Raw genomic sequence first — 20,393 nt, 5'->3', positions numbered from 1 at the left:
TTAGATGTGTGTCATTTACAAAAAGGAACTGACTAAAAGACTCAAGACCCAGTATTTAAGGACTTGCCTATTAGGCACTCTAATTTTAGCAGCCAGAATATGGTTTCCCATGGAGACAGTACTAGGTCTGCCAAGCAAATGTTCAAAGCAGCAAATCTGTGGACACATTTCTGCATGGCATTATCTTTAGGAATTTTTCCTAATACCCAGACCAGCAGCAAGACGTCAGAAGCCTTTTGGCTCCTGTTCCATCTCATTGTAGAGCCATGCTGAGATAGGCACCTGCTACAACCCCACAGGTCCAATGAGATAAATTTCCAGCTAGTCTGAGCAGGCATTCAAAGCTGGAATAACAGCCTCCATAACAGATGTAGGCATGCAGATGCAAGTGGAATACAGTGGTCATGTCCAAAAACATCTGCTGCTTTTCCTCGCCTCCTCAGTACCTTTGAAGCTCACTAGGAATTTCCATTTCTGCACCCAAGTGTGGATGTAACAGCCAATCTAAGCAGCTCAGCACCCAGTGGAAATCCTAAATCTAGCTGGGGCCCAGAATCCCAGTAGGTCAGGAACATTAATAAGATCCCTTTACACTCTCTGAACAGGAAACATCAGGGAATAGCAGGAACTGACACTCCTTTGGTCTCATGGCTAACAGAATTCAGGAAAATGACATCATTAGTTCCTCATCCTAGATCTTTTTTTTTAGCTAGAGTTGCACCCTCTAGGTAAGGAACTCTATAAGGAACTCTCTGGGGACATACCCTTCTTCTAACCTCAGCATTTAATGGATCTCTCTCTTTCAGGGCAGAATTTGAAAGCATATTTTGTGTTAAAGAAACCATCACACAGGAGGACACCAGTTTTCTTGGATTTTTCTGTCTCATTGATCTGTTTCTGAGCAGACATTTTTTATACACCACTATCTTAACAGGACACTATCTTTGGTTCAGAATGTTGCTTAAGGCTTAAAAAAACCCTAACCAGACAACAACCCTCATTTACTGACCACCCACACATCTCAAAACAAACTTGTAATGTGAAATCCATAATGTTTGCTGAGGTCTGCAACAATCACTCCTGAGATCTGAAAAATCCTTCAAACTTTGCTACACAGAGTTTCCTTTCAAGGGATGGAAATAAAAGTCTCCCCCAAAAGGCTGTGTGCACTGCAGCTGCATGCAGAATTTTTATTTACATCCATAGGATTTAGATCTAGCTCATCCCATCCAGCAACAGATTTTTAAAGCCTGAAAGCATAATTGTTATCCATCTCCAATAATAAAAATTACACTTCCCAGACACTCTGATTTCAGTAGCAGATGGTAAGCTGCTGCTTCTGAGAGACACCGTGAATGACTTGCAGTGAGTCTTGATAAACGAGCACTTGATCTAATCACCAGCCTACTTTAAAGTGAGCTTTGTAGAAAAATGACTTGCAGCCATCACTTACTGTGACTGATTTCTGTTCCAAGTCTATTCCTCCAGCAACACTAAATCCCAGGCCAGCTCCTTCTTCTTTGTGCAAGACTACAAAGTATGTGTCTTCTTTGCTCTAGCAGAAAAATGGAGGTGCACAGGAAGGGGAAGAAGAAACAAAAAACCAAAGATCAAGAACAAGTACCCACAGAAATTACAAATTCCCAGTACCCACACATTAGGGCAGGTGAAAAGAGGCAACTCAAGGAAGTAAAACTGAGATATTAAATGCATTTCACTCCATGTTACAGAATGAAGCAGCCATCTAGGAGAACTCAGGTGACAAGAAAAGTTTCTTCAGTCAGTTTAAGGCTAGAAAACAAAAATTAGGGGTAGTGAAATGGCATTATACCTTGGGCAGCCTAATTTTTACAGGCTGTGGTCAGTTTTGCATTGTTCAACATTTTGCAGTCAAAATTCAATATTCCCATACACCTTTCTGGACCAAGCACTGTACTCTTCTGGATAACTTTTGTTATCCAATTTCTCCTTCCTCGAAAGAGTAACATGGATGTAATGCAGAGCATTTGCATCAATCTCTTCTCAGCAGCGCTGGACAATCCTCCAAGGGGCAGTGGCCACATTACTGAAGCTTGGGAAGGTCGGAGGGGACAGCAGAAAAAAGTTGGAAGATTAAAGTAAGGAGCCTAAGGACAAAGCTGTGCTGTTGTAGAAATGGGAGCATCAGTCACAGGAAAAGGATTGGTGCAGGTTTGCTTCCAACAAGTCTGACACTGTCACAGAGACCACGTTTTGTGGTGCAGGGGATCTGTTGAAAGGAATTTGGTGGAGCAGGCACATAGTACCTATCTGTGGGGCAGAGCATCAGATGGGGAGAGTAGAAAGCAGGTTTCTCAGCTTTTCCCCAGGATCCTATCTAACATCAGTTATTTCCAGAAATTGCCAATACTAAAAGTAGCAGCAAATCATTAGAAACCAATCTCTTAATCTATTTAGCGTTAAATGATATATTTAGTTCACTAAACTCAACATATTAACTCAGCATTTGCCTTTTGTTTCAGATGGCAAAGAGAGCCACAGATCATTAGATTTTGTGGTGAAAGTCAAATTCTTAGTCTCACTGCATGTTTCTCTGCCAAAGAGTGTCTACAGATTTCCTACACTAGAGGCATCCCTGCAATTTAGAGAGGCAGTGTCAGAAACTGATGTCACCCTGCTGCACATCACTGATCCCTCAGCATCCAAGGAGAGAGGAGCAGTGAGGGGAGAACTTCTTTGTCCACAGTGTTTTGTAAATGCTAAGACCTGGCTCACCTGTACTCAGGTGAGAATAGCTTTATTTCTGGCTAGAAATAATAACTAATAGTAACTAGTAGCCCCTTTCCAAACAATGGGAACATACACATATCTTTGACTGTTAAATACTGTAGCAACCCTTTTTCTTCAAGAGGTCACACTCTTTCCTTTCAAACCCTCAGCTTAATTTGCTTACACTGATGAAGGAAGGAAAAAAAAGTCAGAAGTTCAGATGTTAAAAGAGGATCAAGGATCATATGTGTTGGGCCAGTCAACAACACAACTAGATACTGGGTTCCCATTCCCAAGGTGCATTCCCTCCCTCCCCAGCCCTCAAAAATGCTCCTTGCCAGCACACGTAATATTGGGCAGAGACCTGGCTGGGGACACTTACTGCTTTACTTGGACACACAGAAGGCACACCAGGCCTCCAGTAATCACCTCTGCTTAGACTGTTAGCCAAAGATACCAGTCATAGAGACCAAAATCAAATGCCCATTTTTAAATTAATATTGCTAGCATTTATTAAACGCTAGCAGTAAATTCAGCACTGTTTAGAATAAAGGATGGTGAAAAACTCTTCCCAGGGAAGCCTTAGTCCAAGTCAGGCAGTCTGTCTCATTTTTCAACAACTGGATAACTATGAAGAACTGTTCTATTGTGCATTCAAAATCCACCATTTGAATAACATAAAATTTTCCAGAGTGTGTGCCACACTGGGCTTAAATATGGATAAGAAACTATGCAGACAAGGAGTGCATTCCAAGAAGCATTCAGCTTTATAAATATTTGAGCTCTAAGACTTTGAAAAGTGGCATAAATAAATAATCTCTCCAAGACCACATGCAAAATACTTTAGAGAACACTTAATTGCCTCCGTCCAGTTGTGCAATCCAATTCTAATTTTATCAGTAAACCTAGCTAGCCCTCTTGGCTCACCAAGCTTTTGAGAGTTGCATGCTTTAGCTATGCTGTCCCCTGGAAGGAGATAAAGCTGGATATTTTGGGGAGGTCCTTTTCCCCCCAGCCTGTTCTGTTTGAAATTTGATTGAAATTTGCAATCTTTGTGAACAAACTCAAAAACACTCTAGATGCAGCTCAGCCAGCAGTTATGCAGACCAGATGGCAGTTTCCCTTCTAGTACTGTCATTATTTTATCAACTTCTGTTCTAATTTAGAAAGGATGTGGATGTATCCCACAAACAGAAACACCGAAAGCAAGGAAGTAATGTTCTGACAGGCATTTCACTTTGGAAGCCTTCTTCAAACACCTAGATAATGAAACAAGTTATCTTGATGCAAAAACTAGCTTCCACAGAAGAGAACAAAAAGGTCACAGAAGTCTCTTATAAACCCTTCAGCAGCTGCATTGTGGTGCTCAAGTTCAGCACTGAACAAAATAAATTCAGTTTCTGTGATTGCAGCTTCTAGCAAAAGGCACCAGGGACAAAGAGGAGCAAAGCTTCCCCTGCATGGTGGGGAAATGGACTCTGACCCAGATGGCTGGTGGAAAGCTAAATTCTGATGTACAGTTACTGGGGAGCTGAGACAGAAGAATACTTTTCCACTTAAAATAGGTCTATTTATTGTGACTCACAGCTGCTTTTGAACTTCCTTATACAAAAGGCCATTCAAATTTACCACAAGTTTATAGCAGGCATTTAGTAAAATTAACTGCAGTTGATAGTAATAGCTTGTCATGAGACTACTACTACTGGAGGAGCTCTGAAATGGTTTGGAAAAGATTTTACCTACCCTTAAGAAAACCCTTGAAAATCCAACAATAACCCAGTTTTTATCTTGTGGTTTTTACCTTTACTTGTGCTTTGACTTCTTGGAGCATAGCAGCAACATCACATTTTGGTACTACCACTGACAAAACAGATTGCAGTTTTTGCTGGTCCAGGCTTGAGATGAGCAGCTGATCCAAGCTAAAATAAACATAAAAAGACAGAAGAGCTCTATGTTTCCCAACTCTGTAGAGATACATTTCATGTATACAGTGTAGGCTGCATTAGGATAAACGACAAAGAAAGAATCTTGAAAACTGGTAAAAAATGGTGTATGCTGGGAGAACAGAAAGGGGCAAAGAAGATTATTTAAGAGTAACTCTGAAAGTCAATCCCTGTTCTGTTCCCCTCATCCTTCCCTAATGGTTTTAGCAACAGCCACTAACAGGAGACAGCTACATCTGAAGACTGCTTCTGGCAGGACAACAAGCTCGTTTGTCACCACAGGCTGTGCTGGCAGCCAGTGCTGTGCAGCCTCTTCTCCACCAGTACTGCTGTGCTGTAACATGGCCAAAAACTGACCAAAACCAGATAGAGGGGCCACAGAAAAGGAACCCAGCCTTTCCAGGATAAAATGTTTTATCCTGTTCTGAAATCAAGACACAGCAGCCTGGCAGCTCCAGGGCATCAAGGTCATGAATGGCACCCCTAGACTGTGAAGGGAAGGCAAGCTGGGGCTACAGCTGAAACGTGCTTTGGGGCGGACCTGTGGCACAGTGGAAGCTTTGCCTTGGGTAGGGATGAAACAATGATATTAAAGCTGACACCAACCTGATAGACCAGCTGTTTCCCCCATCCAGAGAGCTGCCATGGGGCATGTCATCATCTGAGGCAGAACCTGGTGTCCCTGAGCCGCTGCCCCGGGAGCTGCAGGCTCCCATTCCCATGGCACCCAGCTCTGCGGGGCTGCAGTGGGCTGGTGGAGCTGCTGCGCCCTGGGCGGGTGTGCCAAGGGCTCTGCGGGGCGTGATTTCCAGCTCTGTCTTGAAGCAGGCGGGCTGTGTGGGCTCCGAGAAGCCCTCTCCACACAGCTTGTCCAGGTCGGGCATACTGAGAGCTCTCAGCTCCCGCAGCCTGGAGCGGGACAGCAGCGGCCGCCCCAGGCCCCGGCTGCGGCGCACCTGCGAGGCCGAGGTGGGGAAGGTGGCCACGTCTGCCCCAGTGCCATCCTCCTCGCTCCTCTGGGGCTTTCCATCTCCTTTGCCACCCTCGGCCACACACGTGGGCTCTGTGCCAAGGGGAGACTTGGCCACGGCGTTGGCTGGGCTGGGGCTGCCACCGTAGGAGCTCAAGCTGCGCCGCAGTGCCCATGGTGACTCAGTGGAGCTGGATGTGGTGGCCAGCCCACCACATGACCTCCTGGCAAGGGGCAACCTTGCAGCTGAGCATATGTCAATGGCCTTCACAATGGGCCGGTCAAAATTTGCCAGATTTTCAAAGGATTTGATCCTCTGTTTGACAGAGAAGGATGAAATTGGCTCATGTGGCCAGTTCAGCTCATAGTAATAGTAATTCCGCCTGAAGCTTCTCAGTTTATCAGCAGCAGGGTAGCTGATGTCACTGGCTGAGGGGGACATGTCATGGACCTTCTGGGCACTTTTGGAGGCATAGGCCTGCTCCTTCCCACTCTGGCTGTTAGGCAGATTCAGGTGAACCATCTTTAACATCCCTGTTGCTGCCTGTGGGTATCTCTCCTCTGTAGTTTGGCCCTGAGGGCCTTGCACAGGGTGAACCTCTGCAACATGGCAGTCCTCCCTCAAGTGACCCGATAACTGGGATGGCATTGAGTAGGTCCTTGTCACAGGTTTCGATAAGCCACAGAGACGTCTGTCTCCAGCAGTATCTCCTCTTGAGAAATACTGCACGGTCCCCATCTCCTCTGCCGGCCGAAGCACTTCTGCATTCACCTCTTCTGTTTTCTCCAGCAACGGCAGCCGCAAAAACGATGCTGGTGAGGACGAGGCAGAGGAGGAGGAGGAAGGGGATGATGAGGAGGAAAGCTTCACTTCAATGAAAGTGCGCTGGATCTCCTGCCCTTCCAGCTGCTCCTGCTGAACTGAGGGGGATCCCAGTGAAGAAGAGCAGGCTCCAGCTGACGTTCCTATGTTTTGCAGATCTAGTTGCCTAAGGTCATCTGCACTATAGACACTTTTAATTGTGTTCAGGTCTCTTCCAGGGTTATCAGTCCTCCCTTTCACATATTCAGCTTTTGGTATCCCCTGAGGAGGTGAAGTGACTATGGACTGACTGTCTCTTGCTCTGAAATTATCCACCTTAGCACCCTTACCCTGACACACCATAGCCTGCACGGAAACTTGCTTCTCTTTTTGCTTTCCCCATGACAGCTCCCCACAACCACATTTCATTTCACCACTCGTGGTTGGACTGCTGCTGCCATTCAGGAGAGGCAGAAGTGAATCTTCAGAAATTACCAGAGATGGTTTATTTTCTAGCTCTGATTTCAGAGTCTTTGAGGCTGTTGAAATGCTCTTTCCAGGATCTGAGTTTGTAGGTGAATTGCGGGACAATGGTGTTTTCTTTCCCAGGAGTTTGGGGGACAGCTGTGGAGAAACAGAAGACCTTTTCTGATCAGCCCCATTGACTTTGGTAGGAGTAATGCCAGAAGAATCTGAATTTGTCTTTGCTTTGCTTTTGATGGTGAACCCTTTTAGCTTTGGTCCTGCTTTAGATTTCTGATTATTTAAAAGGGTGTCCATTATACTTTTTTGTGCCATTGCCTTAGACTCCTGACAGGATTTCTTCTGTGAGGATGGGCTGTGCGGTACTGCAGCTCCTTTGCAGTGATTTGTGCCTGAGCTTTGGACTTTTCCATTTGAAGTCCTTCCTGAAGTCACAGGGTTAATTTTCTCATTTTTTCCTGGCAATTCATGAGTTGCATTAGCCTTTGGATCTTTAGATTTAGTGGGAAAGGGTGACCTGAGTGATATTCCTCTTGCTGATGATGAATTCACAAGATTGCTGTCTGGTTTAGACAAGGTGGACAAACTGTTGGTTTCTTTCTTCACCAAGCAATAATTAACAGCATGATTACAGTCATCAACTGCCATTTCACTTTCAGATTTGGATCTCTGCTCATCATGACATCCTTCTTTCTCAAACAAGCTGTTCTCCAAGACACTGACATTTCCAGCAGAGCAAAAGCTTGTCTTTTTGCAGTGCAGAGATCCTTTTTCTTCAATGGATTCACAGCATTTCTTATGCTCATTACTGTTCCCCGAATCCATCTGTTCTTCTGTACGTAAGGCACCATTGTTACAGAAAGAGTAAACTTCAGGGATACTGACTGAATTTTTTAGGATGTCTTCTTCTGGCAGGAGAACTGAGGAAGGAGAACACAAGGATGCAGAGGACACATCTGGACACTGTGAAGGACATGGAGTAGGACCACCATGATCTTCCAAACCTAGTTTGTTGATGCTTGTTTCCAGTGACCCACACATTGCGCAGCCCTCCTTCTGCAAGACTTTGCCACTGTAAGGGTGCAGTGGGGACAGTGAGGATGAGCTTGTTCCAGAGGTGAGATGCTGCTCCTGTGTGGCCTTCTGTGGCTCGTCATTCATGCAACAGATCTCAATTTGCTCCTCATCCGATTCTGTTACAGTACAGCCCGTAGGGGCATTAGCAGCAGCACGCTGCCCAAGCAACGCCTCACTGGCACTGTCAAAGGCTTCTGTGACAGACTCTGCGTCTGAGTGAGAATCCTCTGCAGCCCCATACATTGACTTTGGAATTAGGTCACTTCTCTTACCTTCCAGGGAGTTTGCTGCAGGCAACTCATCCTCATTTAAACTGCTAAAATTCCTAGAATAGTTATTTAAAGAGTTTTTATTCACAGTAAAAAGTTTGCCTGTGTTGATGGAGTCCAACACAGACAGCCCCAAAACCCCTTGTGCGTTAGCTCCACAATTCACAGTTTTTTCCAGCAGCTCCTCCTTGGGTGCTCGTGGCTCAGACCCGGGGCAGCCTTCGTCAGTGCCACAGCAGCACATCGTGGTGTACTCGTCTCGGAGAGGACTTTCTGCGCGCGACGGAGTGCGCGAGGCCCTGCTCTCGGGGGCACCCATCTGGCTGAGCAGGTCATCGATGTCAGTGACAGGGATGGCTGTGCAGTCCTCGTCACGGCTGCCCTTTGGGGTACCTCTGTGCACGTCCCTGCTCACGGCATCAGGCGGCAGTGTTGCTCTCTCTGCCGCGCAGCCGCTGACAGCAGCTTGCAGACCTGCTCTTTCTCGCTTCCCAGAACTCTGTTCTTCCTCTGTTGTGAGGATGCTGTTGACATTGGCCTGATTTTGAGTGTCTACCCCTGGAGACAGGATGAGGTTTGTAAATCTGCTGACAGCTGCATCACAATTCAAAAAAAAAAAAAAAAAAAAGAAAAGAAAAAAAAAAGAAAAAAGAAGAAGAAAAACAAAAAGGCAAAATCCTGTCAAATGTAAGAAGTGATTTAGAAAACACCAGGTTTTATTACAAAAATAGACACCCACATAGACTACATGTTTTCATTTTGATCTGTACTCCACCTCTTCCATAATGATGTTTACAACAACTCAAATTAATCACAACCATGTGTATTTGAGTAGTGCACAGAAGGGAGCAATCCACTTATCCAAGGTGAGTAGTCAGGATCTGTTTAACTCTCATCTTCCAGATTGCAGCAGTCAAGCAGCCAACTACCAAAGTGTCAGCATGCAGTAAGTCAAGCTGAGCAGCAGCACTGCTTCTAATCACTTGATCTCTGAAGTCTCCAATAGAGACTCTGGGGAGCACAGAAAGCCTTGACATAGCAAAGGTGACCAGATAACACAGTGATAGTCTGTGCATAAATAATTTGGCTCTGACCCCTCAGCACCTCTGCAGGTGTTCAATGTGACATGCATGGGTGATGTTATGCACACATTAAGCACATGGGCTTTACTGCATTTCTGGCACAGACCTCTCCTCGCTTCCAGTACATGTTTAACCCACTCCTGGGCGACACACCAAGCCCCCTGTCGCTGCTGCACTCTGACACATTCCTGCTCACCCATTTCTCCACATCTTCAGTTTCCAGCACTTCACCCTACACACCAGATTCCACCTCTCTACACTGCTTCTGAGACATGCATCCCCATTCAAGCTGCCTTCCAGAGGCCAGTTACTATGACATGGGTCCCAGGAAGTATATGGAGAAGGAGAGTCAGTGTAGTTCCAGCATCATTTCCTGCTCATTCAAAGGTTCCTGCTCATCTCTCTACTTCTCACACAAACCTGCAGGATTATCCACATCACTTAACTTAGGTATCCATGTTAAGAAGTGCTGATTCCTCCTGGAGTCAACAAGGGAAAAACACCTCAGGAGGGAAATCTGAAGCAGCCAGGTTATAATTTGAAGTACTCCCCTGCTTCAGCATGTTGGATCACATGGAGAAGAGACCACCATTTTTGCCAGGGGGATAGGACAAAGGGAAGGGTGAAGTGCCTTAAAGAATACTGCCGATGTGTCCTTACCCCAGTGCTATTGGTTTAAAAAGCCACAGTAATATAAAGAGACAAGAACAAGGTCCTGCCATGCCTGGAATTCCTTAAAGAACAATTGGAAGTCAAGCATCTGGAAGCACTTTAGGTTCCCAGGTATTAATAGGTACACAAAGAAGATCATAAGCTAGAACAAAACAAAATATTATGTTCTTCCTGAATTTGAAAAATACGCTTTTCTTTTTCAAACACTCATTTCCTCACCACATAATTTGTACAGTCTGTGGGGATTCATACATTGCTGTAGCAGCATAAATCAGCCCTGAGCAGAAATCAATGAGGTATCAAGTATTTCAACTCACACTAGAAAACTTTTTGTAATTAAACACGTAAATAAACATTTTTATAAGATTTTAGTTTTCTGTTTCATCTTCCTGCACTTTAGAGAATTCTGACACATAAAAGGGAAGGAAGGAAAGAAAGAAAATAGGATTTTAGTGTCTTATTGTCCATTCATAAAAACATTACTAGAACTTCAGATTTAAGAGAGATAGAGACATTTGATTATAAGGGGCCAATATATTTAATAAACAGGAAGAGCAATAAAATGAGTTGTCAGGACAAGAGTCACTGCCATTTTAGCTCCAGGACCACACCAAATGATCTCTGCAAATAATGGCAGGAGGGCCCTACTCTATGTGGGAGCTTTGAATAACTCACACAGGAGTAGGATTTCTCCCCTTATCATGGTACTAGAGAGGACCTTGAATCTTCGTTTTGGTGATGAAGTGTTTTGTTTGCCTCACCAATGCAGACACAATGTCCCCCGTCCTCTTCTCTGAATCCAAGTGTAAAGCTGGGACAAGGCCAGCTGTTCCAAGTACGTTTTGTTCACTGGTACCCAGAATAAATGGTACGAAAGCAGATCTACTTTCTCACCTGATGCTGCCTTCTGGATCTCCAGGGTTACGGATGTGGGAAGACACTGCATAAGCAAGCAGATTTCCTCATACATCATCTTGCTGACGGGGATGCTGTTGATGGTGGTAATTTCATCTCCTACAGCCATCTTGCCCATTGATCCCTGATGCAAAGAGAGATTCAAGGAAATTATAAATACACATCAGAAGCCCTTCCACAGGGGCAAAGATTACAGGGAAGCAATTAATAGCTTGTGAGCAACATCCCCTATTTCACGTCACTGCAGAGCACAGGTACCACTGCTGTCAGTTTGCCAGCACATAAATAAAGAACAGATTGTGTTTCTGCCAGGAGGAGAATTAAAGATCAATCTAAACCAGGAAGGTCAAAAAAATCTGCTGGTTTCTCTGGGAGATAAGTATCAGGATGGAGGACAGAGCCTTCTTAGTTAAATGAAATGGGATGGATCAGCCCTGGCTTCTTCAGGACTAGAACACTGTGTGTCATTTTTTAATTCCATGCATGAACTACTTCTCAGGTGGAACTCTCTTAAACCAGTGAACAGACATGAACTGACCTCTTAAGGTAAAGGTTTGCTTCTAAATACAGCAATAAGTTAGTCTGAGAAAAAGGCAGGAACAAAACCCAAATCCCCAGATCTCACAGCCCTATTCAAACTGCTATGCCATATCCCCTCTTACTCTAGTGGCCGCTAATGAGATTAAAAATGTTGCAGCCAGGTTTGTATGCCAGGGTATTATTCTTTTTTCTGCACTTCTGCATCTAGCAATTTCACAGCCAGCACGAAGCACGTATCCATACTGGTATGGGCATGTATGAGATGCAGAAGAGCAATGTGTTACTGGTACTACTATAGCTTTTCGCAAACCCGGCCAGCACCTAAAGCCTCTTGGTTCTAGAGCCCTGTAATACGAGGACATGTGCATATAAAATAGTAAAGCATCATATACATTTGTTACCACCTCCTCTGCCACCAGGATTTACTTATTTTGTCTTTGCTCATAGAAAATAAATACAAAAACTGCATTGCCTCAAAATTTCAATTGCAAAGGGGGATGAGACCATCTCAGTGGATCTGTGTCCTGCCTCTCTCAATTTTGAATTAGACCAGATGCACTTCTGAATCAGAAATATTTTACTTAGCAGCAGCTCCAGAACAACATGGGGTGAGACATTTTGCTCAGCAAGGACAAAATCCTCAGTTGTGCTTACTCTCAACAGACCAGGTGCTTAATAATAACAATAAAAATAATAATCATCCCCACATTGGGAAAGCACATCACTATAAGACAGCTCAAATTGCAAATTACCATTTCTGCTGGTCCACCTGGCCGCATCCCTGTGACAACAACCTTTAAGGGCATGGCTTGGATTTCCAAATCCAGGCCAAATGACTCGTGCTCGTTGCGAACCAGAGTGACAACTTCAACCTGGCCCTGCCCAACTGCATCAGGCGCTTCACATTTCTTGCTGTGAGGGAGCATTCTGGCAACAGGCTTGTTGTAAGAGCCATGCTCCTCTGCCCTGTGTCTCTGAAGGCTTCGGCACTCAGTGCTCATCATGCTTTTTACTCTGGTGACTGCTCTGTGCTCAAGTTTTGGCGATCTCTTGGATTCAAGCTGTGCTTCCCGGAGCTCCCTCAAACTCAGGCTGCCAAGACGAACTTCAGGCACACTTGAGTAATCAAATGCTATGATGGGGAAAAAAGGAGATTCAATTTGCTCCAGCGTGCTGTCTGCAGACTCCACAGAGTTGCTGAAGACAGAGGAAGATGTCTCCATGACACTGTATCTCGATGACTCACTGTCCTGGCTCTCATCATCAATTTCTACAGATGAGGTGGTAATGACAACGCCAGCATCCTCCTGGCTCTTGGCCCTCTGGCTTCTGTGCAAGTGGGAACTTTCGTCATCATCACTGGCATCACCATCATAGAAAACAACCCTCCTCTGTCGGTGAAAGGGGCTGCGGGCAGATTTGGGGCTGTCACTGAGGATGCCGGGTCGGACAGATTCCACATGCTTGTTGTGATGGCCAGACTGCCTCCCACTAGCTGGAGAAGCCAAACCATTTGCTTTTGTTACTCCCACATCTCTAGCAGCTAGGGAAGAAAAAAAAAAAAAGAAAAAAAAAAAAAAGGCAGCTATACTTTAACTGTACTTACAGATGATTTTTAACACCATGCATCTCACTACAGAAGAATACATGTGGCTCTGTTTGCAGAGAAAGCTTAACTCTTATTCACAAAGCAAAAAGCAGGCTTTTCATGTCCTCTATCTAACTACAGTAAATACCAAGAGGACTGCAGGTAGCACTATAATTTATGGGTAATTCCCTGTAGTAGTCAGTTCATTGGTAAGTCCAGTTCTACTTTCAGTTTATTTCTAAGTTATGACTATGACTCAAAGAAGACAGATGCAAATTTGAATGTGTATTTTAGTTTAAACAGCAGATTTTATTTCACATTTTCCTTAAATCTAAGCTCAGGACTCCTGCATTAACTCAGAGAGAGGAAAAATTGCTCTCTTGAACAAAGACTGAAGCACACAACAATCAATTTTGAACTAGCAAGTAACGAACCTAAGAACCCTTGCCACATTCTCCTTAGAAAGAACTGCATCTTACTTTGTGGGAAGTTATTTTGTTTTTATTTTTTTGGTGGCTTGTTAGAAATGTAAAAATGCTTTTAAACATTAAATAATTTCCACAGAAAATAAGCTATACATAAATAAATTACTTGAGAAGCACAGGAAAGAGAGAACAAATACATGCTTTGAATTTGGGATCAGGTGTATGTCAGTAAGAGCACTTGGTCAGTTACTATGGGGAGACAGACACAAATGCAATATATCTGATGTAAAATTGCACATTTGTTTGTTTTTACACATATATTGATCCTCTCAAAGTTTCTGAAATAGCTATGAACACTCTCTGTAAATGTAATAAATAAGATGATCAGTTATTTAAAAAAAACCAAAAACTCTGCAGTGCTGTCAATCTGGTTTCATTCAATCCAATCAAAGTCATTTTCACGTTATCAGAACAGGGTTTTGAACAAAATATCATGGAAACAGGCATTTCTGTGGATTGTTGTAAATTCTTTCAATTTTCCAGAACTTCATGCAATCAACACTGGCTTGCACTACACTGCCTGGTATTTCTTACTACCACAGCTTTCCTGTACAGGAGTGAGTCTCCCCCCACCAGCCCAGTGACCAGTGGCATCACTTACTCAGGCTGCTAGGGAGAAGAGAGCCATCGTCCAACCAACTGTTCCTGTTCTTCTGACGGAGCTGCTCTTCATCACATGAGCCTGGTACAGCATCAGAGAAGGGGAGATGGCTTGTACCATCATGGGAGAAGTACTGGGAAAGCTCTGCCTCGGAGCTGACGGATCCCTGCTGAAGAGAAGTGACCCTGGTGACCAGCTGTCCTCGATGCATAACACCCCTGCCTGCATGTGAGCACCCCACAGACCACTCGTATTGCTGTGTCAATAAAGGAAGTTTAAAGGAAATTTTTACAATCGAGGACTTGTCAGTATATTGAGAGCCAAACTGTTGAAACTGGATGTCTGAAACACTGCACATCAACACGTTTTTAGCAAAATAAAAAGATATTCCAAATCCCACTGCTTTACAGGTGTGGTTCAGTGCAAAAACAAGGGATGAAACTATTCACTTTTGCAGTTCCCTTTATACACATTCTACACTGAGAGAAGGGAAGGCTTTGTCCCTTCAGACACAGTGTCTATGGCTTCCGTGGCTTTACCAGGGAAAAGAGATGTTTTCCACTGCAATGGCTGTACAGAGGGACTTAGCCTCAGCCTTCTGCCCATAGGCTCAGCTCTCTCTTGCTAACTTGATCTGTGTCCCACAGAGCAGGGGTGCCTTGGAGGTGGCAGGAGGTGGGACCCCACAGCCTTGTCTGCCATGCTCTGCCCATCACTCCCAAAGGCTACAGTCACAGACAAACAGGAGCTTGCTGCTGTTATAATTTAAATGTGTGACACAAGAAATACACCCTTTTATGGAGCCCATGTGACAGGGAAGGAGCATGCAGGTTTGGTTTTGAACACCCTGACCAAGTAAGAGCTTCAGTAAAAGTTGAATTTGAAGCAGGCTCTATTTTTATTGCATTTAATCCTTTTACCCGGCTTGCTGGCTCCAAGAAGCGTTTCATAGTCCAGCTGAGGGGAGACGAGGTCTCTCCTTGTTTGGCCTTCACACTAGGAGATGGACTTTTTTGCACAGCTCCTGTTAAACACAGATTAGAGTTAGATGCCAAAAATTAAGGTTGCAGTCCATACAACCAAATAGGTTTCTCATTCATCTTCTGAGCTGGTGGCTGTGTTTAATCCCACTTATTTATTATCTGAATTGCTTTCCTAAAGCAAGATTTATTCAGCATTTCACAAGCTCTTCCTCAGATCAGATGGAATGTTACCACTGTGACATGTTACGCCAGCCAGGCCCAGGGCAAAGCCATGAACAAGAGATGAGCAGGAGATGGTCTTCCCCATCTGTTGGAGCATGCTGCCAACTAGGGGCAACCTCAGAAGATAAATTATAAGCCATTGGCAAGGTCAACTTCAAGACAGATCTTAGCTGACACACATAAAAAGGGGACCATAACAAATCTAACATTTCTGTCTGAACATCACCTTACTGGTCACTCTGCCATTACCAAAAGTTTGTTTTCATCTGCTAGACTTCAGGAAGTACTGGAGTTCAAACACATCACAGAGATGACAGAGAACATATTTTGACAGGACTTTAAAGATCACAATGGTTGTTAAAACATATAGTCCAGTATGCAACACCTGTATTTTTTCAAATGGTTAGAATACTTTGTGGGGGGGGTTTTGCCATTAAGGACAAGCATACATAGATAAACTAGATTCCCCCCCTTCTTTCCCTACTGGAACATTGTGCTTCCCCTCATCCTGAAAAAGATTCAGAACCTCTTGACAACCCTACCTTCAGGTCATGGTAGCCTAGTGAAAGAAAGCAAATTACATAAGCTGCAGAGCTGATCCATCTGAACCGGATGTTTGTGCTAAAATTTCTGCAGTGGATAGAGTGATGATACTCCCTACACCGCTCTGCTGTCTTGAGGGCTCTCAGAATATTAACACTGGGGAAATTCAGAGCATGCCTTTAAATGTTCCTGCATCTGTGAGAGAACACACTCTAGAGAAGAGAGTATGTTGCTACCTGTGACGTGAGAGGAGCTGGCGTCCTTGCTCTCTCGGTGGGTAGTACGTGCGATCGCTTCATCCATCTCCTGCTCCGAAACCTGAAGTAGGGTGGGAGACAAAGCTCAAACAGGGTACAAGAAATTACAAGAGTCTTACCACTCATCACAAATATGTGAGTCATTTCATATAAGCCACTATTTTTAAAGATGCAATAAGGAAGACCTAGTTGAGGGCTCTTAAGTCCCTGTCCCCTGACTCAGACTCTCTCGATGCCACTTTCCTACAAAAACCAGGAAGCAGAAGCCTGCCAGCTGCATGATGACTGCATTCAAGTGACACACAATATAAAGAAATAAAACAGACTCAAAGAAATCAAATGAAACTATTACAGCTCAGTTCTAACTCAATTAAAATCTCTATATTGATTTGTTGAGAAAATATGACTTTGAAAAAGACTGCTTTGTGCAAGCATGCATCAGAAACTTAAGCTATTCTACACTTAACCTACCGGAAGAATACCAGACTTCCCATAATATTGTTGTCTTTCTAATTTCCATTTCTCCATATTTTTAAAAAGAAAACTTAAATCAGTAATTGGTAATTAATGTTTCTCTGATTTAAGAATAAATACTGGTTTATCATATTTGCTAATTTAGCCCTTAATTACTGCCATATATTTAATTCTTATTACTGGAAAACATATGATTTTATACAGGAACAACTAGTCTGCAGGCATATATATTTAAGAACAGAAAGCAAATTCATTCTGTCAAAAGTACTTTCTATGCACATTGTTTTACATGAATTAAAATTCAGCATAAATAGAGACTACAAACTTGAGTCTTCCTGAATCATAAAGATTGAGAGATTCTGAAGCAAACTCAGCAGTTTAAACACAGCATAAATGCCATATTCACTCAGAATAACAAGAAGAAAGAAAATTTTGAGGTATTTCTTTTGGAAGTACATGAAAACACCAAAGCAAACATATTCAGCAGCAATATATACTGTGGATGTTTTGTGTTATAAAATAAGAAATTAAGTATAAAAATATTCAAAACAACATGAACCTTTGTAAGAACACATCTCTGTTTCCAGCCTCTGTCATGACCTTACAGCAAATCTAAAGTCCTTGGGCTCCTGGGTCACAGGGAGCTCCTGCAGGACATGGACCAGATCCTTAGACTATGATCCATGGCCTTAACACAAACCTTTTGGTAAAACATATTCCAAGAGTAAAAACAGGTCCCAGGCACACTGCAGTACATTTTTGAAGTTAACCAAAATCCCTGACAGAACGAAAGGACACAGTCTCAAACTGTGCCAAGGGAAATACAAGTTGGATACTAGAAAAAAGTTTTTTACAGAAAGGGTGATGAAGTATTGGAATGGTCTACTTGGGGATGTGTTACAGTCACCATCCCCGGATTTGTTAAAAAAAAAAACCCTGGATGTGACACTCAGTGCCATGGTCTAGTTTTTGGTGCTAGGGCAAGTTGGACTCGATGATCTTGGAGGTCTCTTCCAATCTAGCCATTCTGTTGAATTCCACACCTCTGCAAACTCCGCCAACTTTGATATTTATGGCTCAGGAAGTTCAAAACTGAAAGGGACAAGTTAATTCCTAACTCAAATTTGCACGCTGGGATATTATTAAGATTAAAAAAAAATAAAAATACCCACACTTAATTATTTATATATAAAATTACCACAATTATCTGTTGATCTCCTAGTGCTTTCAGAAAATGGGTGAAAGTAACATAGCAATAAATACAGGTTCCCATATGGACACTCCTCCAGAGATCCAACTATGAGAGATTATGGATTCAATACTGCCAGGATTATGGGTTCAGTACTGGAAAAATGCTTTAGGGTCTCTCCAGCTCAACTTTTAGCTTTTCATACATTTCTTGGCAAAGGATTTGTTGTCATCTTAAATATCACTTATGGAAAACTGTAATAGGAGCTACTTAATAGTTTCCCTCTGTTACTGAGTAATACCAAGCAATTAGCTTAACTCAGTTCATCCTTTCAGTAGACACCAGGTTAGGTCACTTATAAGCTTTCAAGACCCCACCACAGGAAGAAGAGGAACAGATGAGAAAGGGCAGGCTCTACAGCATGGCATTTTTATTTCATGCTTCTTACAGATGCTCAAAAAAATCTGTATGCCTTAATAATGCAACCACATTGAAACATTGTTTTGGTTCAGCACAGCACACAGACTCACCAAAATACTGTTATCTTAGGCTAGAAGCCCAATTCTTACCCTCTCCATGCTTACCTTTAAAAGAACCACAGCCTCTTTCTTTCCAGCAGCACAAGGCCTTCCAGCTAAGATAATAAACTCTGGCAAGTAGGCCCCTATTTGTTGACTGTATATTTGACTTAGCAGAAAATACACTATTAATTACAAAATAAGAAACCTGAGTTCTCCTAGATATGGCTTTATTAAAGCCTGCATTTGTAGTTATGAGTTCAGAAGTCAGAGCTTTCTGGACCCACTAATGCAAATATTTTTACAGCTTCATTCCTGTTTAAACAGGAAAGTTTCATACACTCATAAAATTCTTTGAAATACTGAAATAAAAGAAGCTGTTATTCCCTATAGCTTGGCTAATAGGCTTTCATCTTCTATCATCAATTTTTAAAAAATGCTTGAGAATACTTTGTAAATACAGCCTTATTTCCAAATTGACCTTTCATGGATCCAGTAGCAGAACGCTCCATATTCTCACATTTTAATTCCTGAAGGAAAACTTTGATCTTTGGATAGATTTTTCTTTATTATAGTTGATCAATTCAAGCTGTTGAACTATATATATATATATGCTGATACATATATACCTGCCCCTAAATTATATTCTGCTCAAAAACAAAGGAACTGCAAAATAGCTTTTAGGAGGAAGAGGTCTTGTGCTGCATTTGCGTTGTTATTTCATCCAAGTACCAAGAAAGATGGGAACACTTCATTCAAGCAGTTCCAGGAAAATGCAATTCATCAGTGGGTGACTAAGTGAAAAGCACCAGGGATGGTCCAGCATTGCTATGACTTACAAAACTGGAAAGCATCATTACAATCCAGACATCTTGCACAATACATGCCATAGCGAGAAAAAGCATTTTCTTCATTTTCTGCTTTTCATAGCAGGACTCAAATTACAGTGCCAGATGAAAACAACCCAGGTACACTCACTCATTTTCTCCTCACCTTTGGGTTAGGATGACGACTAATGATTAGGCTGACCGGGCCAGGTCCACACTCACTCAGGATTGCGTAGGCTTCGCTTAAGGCTGCGTGACGCAGGCTCACAGAATCCGCCTCCAGAATCTGGTCACCCCGGCTGCACAGAGACACAGAGTCACCTAATCACAACCACCTTCCACACACAAAATTTGTGCTTTCAACTGATAGCCAAGAGTTTTCAAAGACACGAGTGTTCTGGAAAAGACCTGACTTTCAAAGAAGGTGCTGCTCCCAGTGATGTGAATGGTTTAAGTCCTCTTGAGCTCACAAGGGAGGGAGGCTCAGAGATCCCTTCAGCGTTTACTGTCAGTGTAAAAATCTCTAATTAAATCTACCAAGAAAACTCTCTGCATTCAGACCAGGGTGAAAGCAACCTTCAGTTCCACTTCTGCATTCAGGTATTTATTGAGAACAGAAGAGGAAAAATGAGATTCAGATGGGCTGTTCCTTCACACCATATTGAATTACTTAGCAGAAACACTGATAAGAAATTCATGATTTAGATAGGAGTTTATGAAATGATTCCATGAAAAAAACTGAGCTTGGTAAGCCTGTATTTGCTCAAAATTAACATATAGAACCCATTAAAAAGGAAAAAGAAAAAAAAAGAACAAAACTCTCCTGAAAGGAAAACACACTGTGTGATTTCAAAGGGTGTGTAGAGATAGGATAAGGGAGTATGACTGTAAACTAAAAGAGGGCAGGATTAGATCAGGTGTTAGGAAGAAATTCTTTACTGTCAGGGTGGTGAGGTACTGGAAGAAGTTGCCCAGAGAAGTTCTGGAAGTGTTTGAGACCGTGATGGATGGAGCTTTGAATAACCTGATCTAGTGGTAGGTTCCCTGCCCACAGCGATGATCTTTAACATGTCTTCCAATGCAAACCATTCTATGATTCTATGATTGTTTGGTTCTGTTTTCTCAGGTTTGTAACTCTTGCTTATGGTGCTCAGACAGCTGGAACTATTCAAAAGAAAGTTATCATCAGCTAGGGATAGCACTAA

The 20,393-nt window shown here is 43.0% G+C and overlaps 1 protein-coding gene across 9 annotated transcripts in view; it reads right to left on the bottom strand.

The window, feature by feature from the left end:
- Nucleotides 1–20,393, bottom strand: part of PDZD2 (PDZ domain containing 2) — a 201,780-nt gene that overhangs the window by 8,554 nt on the left and 172,833 nt on the right. For 5 of the 9 annotated variants that reach the window (XM_086870110.1, XM_086870113.1, XM_086870115.1 and 2 more), the window contains 9 exons: nt 19,355–19,487; nt 16,160–16,241; nt 15,096–15,199; nt 14,176–14,344; nt 12,254–13,044; nt 10,941–11,085; nt 5,298–8,886; nt 4,550–4,667; nt 1,454–1,555 (listed from right to left, as the gene is read on the bottom strand). In XM_086870110.1, coding sequence (XP_086726236.1) covers nt 1,454–1,555; nt 4,550–4,667; nt 5,298–8,886; nt 10,941–11,085; nt 12,254–13,044; nt 14,176–14,344; nt 15,096–15,199; nt 16,160–16,241; nt 19,355–19,487 — 5,233 coding nt within the window. The remainder of the gene's footprint in view (nt 1–1,453; nt 1,556–4,549; nt 4,668–5,297; nt 8,887–10,940; nt 11,086–12,253; nt 13,045–14,175; nt 14,345–15,095; nt 15,200–16,159; nt 16,242–19,354; nt 19,488–20,393) is intronic. The other 4 variants (XM_086870111.1, XM_086870116.1, XM_086870117.1 and 1 more) reach the window with 1 other exon arrangement.

The sequence above is a fragment of the Cyanistes caeruleus genome, chromosome Z, assembly GCF_971803275.1.
Source record: "Cyanistes caeruleus chromosome Z, bCyaCae1.hap1.1, whole genome shotgun sequence".
Classification (NCBI taxonomy): domain Eukaryota; kingdom Metazoa; phylum Chordata; class Aves; order Passeriformes; family Paridae; genus Cyanistes; species Cyanistes caeruleus.
Note: the sequence above shows the minus strand (reverse complement) of the source record. Positions and strands in the feature narration are given on the sequence as shown.